The sequence below is a fragment of the Acipenser ruthenus genome, chromosome 30 (genome assembly GCF_902713425.1).
Source record: "Acipenser ruthenus chromosome 30, fAciRut3.2 maternal haplotype, whole genome shotgun sequence".
NCBI lineage: Eukaryota > Metazoa > Chordata > Actinopteri > Acipenseriformes > Acipenseridae > Acipenser > Acipenser ruthenus.
In genome coordinates, this window is record NC_081218.1 from 12,595,188 (window position 1) to 12,605,370 (window position 10,183).

Sequence of the window (10,183 nt, forward strand, 5' to 3'; positions counted from 1 at the left end):
CATAATCTTAAAAAACAAGACCAATAACCATCTGGATTCTATACATGTGTACGTTGTAAGCTTTCGTCTTTCATTACTTCCTTGTTCGCAACAGTTTTGAGAAACTACAGTCACGGCAGACTGAAGGTTTACAAGTTAACTGATACCTAACCTTTAAAAACCACTCTACCTTAATATCTGTTTTGATTACATGTTCTGCTGTTAGGGATTGCTGAAATGATCTGTCTACTTCAATGATTTGTTATTATTATTATTTATTTCTTAGCAGACGCCCTTATCCAGGGCGACTTACAATCGTAAGCAAATACATTTCAAGTGTTACAATACAGGTAATACAATAAGAGCAAGAAATACAATAACTACAATAAATAATTGTTTTGTCTTATAATTCGTTTTTGAAGTTATGCACAAATTGCTAAAAAAACAACTCAAAAAAATAAATAAAAAAGCTCAGTACTAGCAAAACTTATAAATACACGTCATGCCCTCGTTTTCGTGTTTAGAGAGCTCTTCTGTTCTTCCACTGCAGAGGTTCAGCTTTATCCACCTTCCCTTAGTTGCCTTCTTTCTGAAAAGGAGATATAGGTCTCCCTCTATTGGTAATTTGTGGTACTGCATCCATTAAATTACTGCTCAGTACAAGAATACCGCTGTATAAATCTCAATACACTAATACACTATTCTAAGGTACATTGGACTATACCATGTTCTGTAGATTAATATAATAGTATTTAGTGTACTGTACATTCCAAGGAAATAATACATAATAAGAAAACAAATTATGTATTGTAAAGTATTGCAGCAAAGACACTGCATAGTAGAATCTTCCCCATAGGATACCTACCTTGGGCATTGTTACTGATGCATAGAGCTAACAGAAGACAGACGGAAAGATAGCTGGCTGTGCAAAGGTGCATTGATTTAATGGGAGAAATTCATGTATAGAATATGATTATTTCAATTGGTTACATTTTGGAGTAAAAGGCTGTGAATCTAAGATCTGAGAAGCAGCCCAACCCTGCTTAGCTTCTCAGATCAGCATCGCTGATGGTGCCCTCATGGTCTATATTTATACAGTACCACTGACTTAGCACCCCTGGAAATAGCACGCAGAGAGTGGCCCTGGCAGTAATCCTCTGTAATCCTGCGTGGATCGTCTTTCATTCATCGCGGGGCTGTGCGAGCTGTGGAGTGTCTTGCGTGTCCTTGGAGCCTTGATCAAGCCCACAGCCTGCTTTGTGGAAATGATAAGGGGGCACCCTGTGTCAATGGGTTGAAGAGGTGTGGGTTGACTGCTCGTGGGTGCCCCAATTTGGTCTGTTTCTTTGTGTAAGTGATTGGGTGGCTGCCTTCTTTTGTGACTCACACGCTTGGCAGGGTCTTGGTTTACGTATCTCCTAGACTCCCCTATAGTGCAATGGTAATGTTCCTGAACTAAGGGGGGAATGGTGGCAAGTGGTATTAGCCATTGGAATTGTACCAAACCGGTAACATTTTGATATTTGACTTACCACTGATATCACAATGCAAACCACAGGGTACCATATCAGTACCAGTCTGCATCAGCACAGCTGTGTAATATTGGTTTCAGATCCATTGTCCTTTCTGTCAATGTTGTGCTTCTGCTAGGGCTTCTTCTGCAGGTTAATGGGAAACCTGTCAGTAAGGATTGACAGTACAGGAATATGATTTGCATTAGTTTCAGTTGTAAAATGTCCCAGTTTCTTCGGGAGAACACTGACGGACTGTGATAAGTCACTGTTGAAATTTTAACGTAAATCAGACCTACATGAAACAATTCCTGACGCTCTGCAGCTCAACATTCTCCCTGATCCTGCAAGCATTACAAATCCCCCACTCTCTATTTTCAACCTAACCTTGACTTCCATTGGTCCTGACTCCAGGGAATACCTGGTAACAAACTGAACACAGCACAGTTACTTCACGCAGACAGACAGACAGCAACGGCTGCAAACTCCAATCCCCTTGCACTGACCGTACTGGTAACCACATTTACTTTACTGAACCGACCACAGAGGGCAAGCAGAGACTGATTTCATTTCCTGATTCGTCCCTTTCTGAGCACATCAACTTTGTCTCTTGCTAATTTGGGTGACATTTTGGTGACTGTGTATCTCTGTACAGCACAAGGAAAGTGTGTCTAATTCTGAGCTTTTCCAGTAGCCTCTCTTGCACTAGCTCACCAACACAGATTACTGATGGCTGCCGATGTGTGGCAGCTTTGTCTCAGAGTTTATTTTCCATGCAGTTGAACTTGGCCTTGCTTGGGTGTAGCTGCCCGGGGGTAATTTAGTGCCCCTCAGAGGGGCGCCAGGGTAGTAACTCTGGGGCAGGAATGCTGCTGACAGCCTCTACCTATTTGGGCCCTCTGCCCACAGCTTTTGTTACCAGGCCACTGCAATCTATCTGTGTACAGGGCCGTGCGAAGGGGGGGATCCGGGCCTGTAAAGAACCTGTTTTCTTTTTGTTTCTTTTTTTTCCTTCTTGCTCTTTTCTTCCATTGAGGGGACCTGACATTGCTTCAGAGAAGGTCCCTTTTTAAAATTACTTCATATTTAATTTTTTTTTTGGGGGGGGGGGATTTGAGTCTTCGAACTGGGCCTGGAGCACCCTTGGCATGGCTCTGTCTGTTTATAAGATCCCTTAGCAACACAATATTTATTTTTGGCCTTCTACGTACAGTAGATGTCTGTTATTTTGTTGTTTTCTGTAGCTGTTTCTGCTCATTTACCGGAGGTGCCCGTTGTCAACCACTCTGAAAAGAGTCCTAAAAGCTGGATGTGTATAACTGGATAGGGTATTACAATAAACCTGAAGAAAAATGACAATAAAACTGAACAAATGCTCCCACAAACAGGAGCCCCCTCAGGTTTGTATTTTAATCCGAGTGACGCAGCCACACGGTCACTGGCTATAACAGGCTGGTGCTGGCGTATGTGGGATTAAAACAAAGACCAAAGGATTAAAATTGTTACATTCTACATTTGGGAGTCTCTGTTACAATAAGCCGAACAGCAGGTCTTTGGGATCAATATGTAACTGCTGCCTGCAATGTTACAAACAAACTTGACAATTAAAATATGTCAATTCAATATTTTAATTGACAAAAACACATAAAATAAAATAAAAAGACACGAGGGCCAAACAAAAGGTATAAACAACAAACGAAGGCTTTCAAACAAAACATGGAACAAAATAAATCAAATTAAACAAGTATTTCTACAGACAACACTTACTCTGTGTCTTTTCAAACAAAACCACTCTCCCCAAACCACACTCCCCAAACAAAGCATGTCTCCTGGTTTTTATAGTCTGTGGCTGGAGCCCAATTAATCAATAAGTAACAATTAACCAATTAAGGCTGCAGCCACATTCTCACATGTATTTTGCAGGGAGGTATTTTGCCAATCTAAAACAAACAAGAATTATAATGAAAATCATAATGAAAACAGTAACAATAATAATAATAATAATAAAACACCAATTGGGCGAGCTGTCACCCCATCACAGTCAGCTGAGGTTTTCTCCCAAACCACATCAGGCTGATGCGCATTAGCCATTACAGTTCCTCCCTCGTTGCTGGTGGTAAGGTCAGCTAGCTATTGTGTCTATGTATAGCAGGGAGGGACCCAGTCAATTCCCTGGCATTCCTTTCATCAGCTCCACAGCTCTCAGCACCTCTCATAAATAAGTTAATTACACTGCGAGCAACTAGCTCCCCTGGGGTCATGGCCTTCCTAACACCCTGCTGATTAATGGGGACTCATGCATGCATGCACTGCCGTGGGATCCACAGCCCCGGTAACACACTGATCTACAGCGGCTGTCAGCTGCGTTCTGAACAAGCTGAACTACATACCATATATGAGATGATATATTTCAGGTGGGTCAGAGGACCTCAGGAGATAAATACATGCCAGTCAAAGTTGTTAGATGCTGTGTTAGTGTAAATATATTAAAGCAAGCCTTAATTGGTTGACATCCTCTTCTATGACCAAAGTTTCTTCATAGTATATAAAGCTATGCAAGGTTTCTGGCATACACCTGCAGGTATGATATTTTGATTCACAGGATCATCCTTGCAACCAGGGGGTTGGCAGCTGAACTGCCTCCCTGCCTATCTCTCAGTGCCGGCCGAGAGATGTCAATCAAGATTTCGAGGTAGCACATAGTGTCTTGAAGGGGCGAGGCCAAGACCCAGCAAGTCAAAATGCTGTGACACATGATTACGCCAAGTGTTTTTATTCTCAAACAAATATTGTCCCGACTGAATGACCTGTTCTGTCACAAAATAGGGTCTTACGCCATAGTAGGGAGAGACAACTGTGCAGTGAGATGCACCCATTCCTGGTCTTTAGGTAGTGAGGGTGTCACTACAACACAATGTCTTCGTGGCTGAGTTATTTCGAAACATGAAGGAGCTCCTCTTTTTCTTTGTTAAATTGAACAAGGTGGATTCAGGCTGATCGTGTTTCATAGGGAAGAAAAAAAAAGGGGGGTACCAGATGTTTTTCTGGCTCCACACAGCACAAGTGTGGATAGACAGCCCTTGAGCAGCCAAAGGCATGGGAAGTTTATCATTTTAGGCGTTGGATAACAAAGGGCTCTGTGCGACAGGACGGCTGTTTCTATTTATACCACCCAGTGACGGGCTTGGGGGACAACGCAAGCCTGTGTTAAATAGTCCTGAGCCTTCCTCCCCCCCATCTCTCTGTGCACTCTGCTGACGGTGTCTGTCTGCTCCAGGACAAGGTAGGATGCATTTATATGAACTATACTGATCCAGCGCTCCGGTCCTGGAAAACATAAAATCAAACTGCTCCAGGGAAATGGAATCAGAAGTTTGGGGGACATGTATGAATAAGAGGGTTAAAAAAGGGGGTACATTGTCTTGAATATATACTGTATTTCATTAGGGATTCAATATTTCAGTAAACATGTGTGAATATACTGTATGTAGCATTTTATTAACCTGCATATGGAGCATCTATCTTACACTTGCTACCCAGGACGCATTCAGAATTAAGTCAATTTAACTAGCCAACATCTATTCATTAAAGTACTAAAAATACTATAACCTACACCCTACTCAAAGAGTATAATACTGTATAATACTGTAAAACGTGAATATGTAATAAGTGCAAGTGATAGGCCATACATGACATGTCCGACTGTATCAGCATATGCATTACCTGTGGTTACATTGCAGTTCAAGTACATATGAACTAACACTCAGTTTGCTCAAAATTCATTCATTTATATAGAATTTGGATGGAATAAACAGCCATGCTGTAATGATACATTCTGCTCATTATAATAAGACTAATTAATATTCATTAATATGTGTGGAAGGTATCGGTCATATTTACTACTTAGAAACACTGTTATTCATGGAATCATAATGACAAAAATGTATATTTTATTACCAATTTTAAATTGTTAATTTGTTAAAAAAACAACTCAAATCTGTCATACCTCCTTAGGGAACCAGCCTATTCCAGGTATTTCTAGTAAAATACAATGCTGTATATTAAATAGGTACAGGGGTGGTACTGTAATTATTTCTGGAACTATTATCATATAAAACAAATCGATGTGCAGTCAATTCCCATTTCATTTGGATGAAAGAAGTTTTGCGATAGTTTGGTATTTTCCCAGCATGAGAAGATACCTTGCCTCGTTAGGGCTAGGTCAAACAAAGGCCTATTTTGAGTGCTGTCCTGCACAGAGCTGGTGGGCTTCTCGCTGGCTGGCTGCTCCAATGATCCGGAGAAAGGGATTGTTATCTCTCTGGAATTCTCTGAATGCTTGCGACCCTCCATCATCGCCACCCTCAGTGAGAGCTTTTAAGATTCCTTTTTGGGAGCGCTGCCTGTCACATTAATGAAGTGTCCCAGATAAGCTATGCAGAGGCGACACAGTATCGGGCTTCTCTGTACTTGCACTCAGCTATCTCAGCCTGATAAAAGTCCACTGAAGATAAGGAAACCTAAATGCACTTAAATAATATCCGACGTACGAACATACTGTAAGAAAGATACAATGACAAGACAGGCAGACTACCCAAATTAGTACATAAGGAAGGATCGCTGAGATTCTCATAATAGTCATTCAGTAGTAGACTATGTGGGTATATGAAATTAGTCATTGAGAAAGACTTCTGGTTGAAACGTTTGTCAAAGAATCACATGTAACTGTGTTACTGAGGCACTGACTTTCTTTTTCCTTATTAGGGTGAACCTCAGCTGCCAAGATGCCTGAGCAAAAGTAAGTATGCAAGCCCATTTTATATTCATTGTTATACACAGCACACCACAGACATTATTACAATGGTGAGGAAAGCCAAGGTACAGTAGGATATGCAGGAAAATAATCACATATATTTCCTTGGTGTCTGTTCTAAAATATTCTTTAAAACAAAACTGCAATTACAATATCTAGCCACTAGATAGCACCAGCAGAACGCCTGTTAGATAGATACTGTTGTTCCAATACCTAGGTATTGTAATGGCATTCCTGTAAAATGTAATGTTTTCTTTACTTGTTTGTTGTTATATTGATAATAAACTGTTTGTCTTTCAATTCCTTTGCAGTCAAGAGGTAAGATCTATCAATTTATCTTTCAATATATAATATTTAATACAGCCTTATTAAAAAGTATTTACTTGCTTGTCATTATACATTTATATTCTGTAACTAGCATATTACTGTCTTGCCTCTGCCAAATGTTGCAAGCAACACATTAGACGTTAAACTCAGATCACTGTATTTCTAAGGATTTGGGTCAGCTGTACTGTCCAGCAACCAATGGATTTAAAAAAGGACTCAAGTGCAACTTTTTAACCACAGGTTCTATTTACTTTTCTTTAACAGAGGAAATCCAAGATCACTGCCTCGCGCAAGCTGATGCTCAAGGTGAGTGCGAAAACATGAACTGGATTCAGGAATCGTATAGCTGCTACAAGACAATTGACTTATTTAACTTTCCGTTAACAATGACGGCAGTGGAATGGATCAGGCATTCAACGGCATAGGGGTTGGCATTTCCCGATGATGTTTTAATCTCTGCACATTGAAATCAGTTACATAAAACCCCATTACTTGATTGACTTTAACACTTTAACAGTTCTGATTGAGAAGCACCCACACTGCAGTTTGACGTAACTGTATAGTATACTGTATACTGTATTTGCACAATGGAGGACATTTTTTTGAAAGTCAGATTTTTTAAAAGATCATTAATCACCTTTAATAAAACATGGGGTGGGTGCTCAGCACCGGCTTATTTTTCACCATGGGTGCTTGAGCCCCGGAGCACCCACGGAGTTGGCGCCTATGTTAATGGTGTTCATGAAGAGTCCCCCCTTCCCCTCCCCTTGTGCAGAGCTTGTTGCTGGCCAGGGCAAAAGAAGCTCTTGAGCAGGAGATCATTGACAAGGAGGAGGAGAAGAAGCGTTACCTGACAGAGAGAGTCCCTCCGCAGACCACTGGCGGCCTTTCGTTCAGAGAGCTGCAGGTGAGCAACCCAGAGCCATCGCAGATAAACTTCTTCAGCCCCAACACAATGCTGTATTGAGAAAAAGAGAAAAAGCATATGGGTATAGCTTCCTTGCAATTCCAGTAGTATTGATTCCTTCGTTTTCTTCTATATCTCTTTGAGCAGGGAGTAGCTTGAGTCGCAGCCCCACACAATGTATTCTTGGGCAATGCTGTTTAGCTGCCAGTCAATTTGAGAAGGTTGGGTGTACTCCAATATTGAAGGCTGTAGAAAAAGACAGTCACACATTTTCTGGCTTGAATTCAACCACACTGTTCTGCTAACTAAGTTACCGGTCTGTATCAATGTTACGTTTCCTTGCAGGAGCTGTGCCGGGAGCTGCACTCCAAAATCGATATAGTGGATGAGGAGCGGTACGACATTGAGGCCAAAGTCATTCACAACACCAGAGAGGTATGAGCTGGGATCAAATGTTCCATTTTCAAATCCACCACCTGTAACACATTCAATTACTTATTCCAAGTTTTGCTACGTGCCAATGCAGTTTTTTCTTTATTATTATTAATTTGGACCAATATACATAGAATAGAAAACCCTGTAAATGTTTCGCTTCACCCCTCTTCATCAGATCCAAGATCTGAATTTGAAGGTGTTCGACCTGCGAGGGAAGTTCAAGCGTCCCAATCTCAGGAGAGTTCGGGTCTCTGCAGACGCCATCCTGCGCTCACTGCTGGGCTCCAAGCACAAGGTCTCCATGGACCTCAGAGCTAACCTCAAGTCTGTCAAAAAGGAAGATGCTGAGAAGGTAGGGCTACTGATGGAAAACCTCTTGTGTCACTGAGCAGCAGAACGCTTTATCAGGGTGGTGTTTTATTCTTGTAGATTTGCCTCCGAATCGTAAAATTTAAAGCAGTCTTTAGAGTTACGGATTAACAGTCCACCTCCCTGACCCGTCTCACCCCTCTGTCCTTCAGGAAAGACCAGTGGAGGTGCGTGATTGGAGGAAGAATGTGGAAGCCATGTCTGGGATGGAGGGCAGGAAGAAAATGTTTGATGCTGCATCTGTCCCCCCACAATAGGAGGGTGAGTAGCTGACATCTTTTAATCTGTCAGGTCTCAGTGGCGAAGCAAGGATGGGGCTGCGGTATTGCAGGGAGCAGCCTCATTTTAATGATCCCAACAGTGGCTATTTTTATACCAGCCTCATTACAACAATCCTACCTTGCTTAGAGACAGACCCTAAGGTAAAATGTGCTGCCGATTTATTAAATAACACTTATATTATTTGTATTATGTTGTCATACATGGTACGTAACTGCTGGTTACTCACACTAAAGAAATCCGGTCTTTGGATTTCAACGCGGTTTTCAGAAAACAACACATCAGGATTTTTTTTAAAGCTGAATGAAACTGAAACCTGCTTGTTCAGGTCTACTCCAGTCTGTCCTCAATAAAACAGGCATTAGCAAATAGATTTTTTATTTATGAATGTTTACACAGGCACTACCTGCAGAGGCATGTCTCGTTTGCAGAAGTGGCCTGTGTTAGGAGCCACCCTAAAGGTGGTGCACACACTATGAAAATATATTTTTATTTAATGCTGTCTAAATGCAGGGCTGTCCACAAGTTATAAGTTTTGCATCAGTTATTCACTATTAATAATTAAGTTGGCCCAAGAGTATTCTTTGAAGGAACATGTTTTCCATTTAATTTGACATACATTTAAAAAAAAACCTGTTTTTGTTTTTCAGATAGCGTGGGGTGAAACCTGGGGTGGACCTTGACGTATTGAACCTGTGCTTGTGTATAATTGATACAGTGGATATTTAAAAAAAAATCTGTCTTTAGCTGCAAAAAAATACTTCGTCTGCTGTGTTTGCTTTATATTCTGTTTATCATAAGGTCTGTTATCAGTAGGGACTGCACCCAAGAATAATATTGAACTGGTTGCTGTTTCCAGGACAGGGAGTTGCTTATCCTGGTTGTCCAATGTAATGGACATAAACCATGAAAACATCAACCAGTAAGCTTTGCACTGTGTTTGACAGCTGACATTAGATACTGCTGCCCTCTAATTTCACAGAAAGGAAATTTAGCTGTCTTGGGGCTTCATTCATATGTCATTATTGTGTCAGTAAAATGCAGTCCCTTTACATTCACTGACACAGTCGTGCTTTTAAGAACACAGCCCTCTGTTTCAGTGTAAAGACTGGTCATAGTATATCTTAGATTGTTAGGAGCAGAATGTCCAGCTTACAGGAAGACATTTAGACCTGAAATAAATTGATTAGAGCGCTGCCATAGCCATGGCAGCACTATATTCTATTGCTATTTGTATAGCGCCGTAGCGACTTTGGCAGATCATTATGATTTAATCTGGGTCTTTTAGAAAAGGACTATTGATTTAAGTGCTGGCTATGTGTGTTTTCCAGTAAGAATGTTACAGCAACCCTCAAATGGCAGTTTGGTATTATCGGTATTTCATTTGAAACAATGTTGCTTTTCTCTCTACTATCTGCTATTGGTGAACATTTGAAATGTCACTGTTTGTTTCAGCTAATCTGATCAAATAAAGCGTAGCTATGACCAAATGTTACACCAAGGGAATTTCTGTCTGCATAATACAGCAATAATAAAATGTGTTGAGTTTTTTTTCTTCTAAAA

At 40.9% G+C, this 10,183-nt stretch overlaps 1 protein-coding gene across 1 annotated transcript; it reads left to right on the forward strand.

Annotated features, from left to right (window-relative positions):
- The first annotated feature begins 6,801 nt into the window (after window positions 1-6,801).
- On the forward strand, window positions 6,802-10,183 carry LOC117395480 (troponin I, slow skeletal muscle-like). Its single transcript, XM_033994404.2, has 6 exons — window positions 6,802-6,936; window positions 7,406-7,537; window positions 7,883-7,972; window positions 8,148-8,324; window positions 8,494-8,602; window positions 9,271-10,183. The coding sequence occupies exons 1-5, from the start codon at window positions 6,928-6,930 to the stop codon at window positions 8,596-8,598; spliced, it is 513 nt and encodes a 170-aa protein (XP_033850295.2). The 5' UTR covers window positions 6,802-6,927; the 3' UTR covers window positions 8,599-8,602; window positions 9,271-10,183.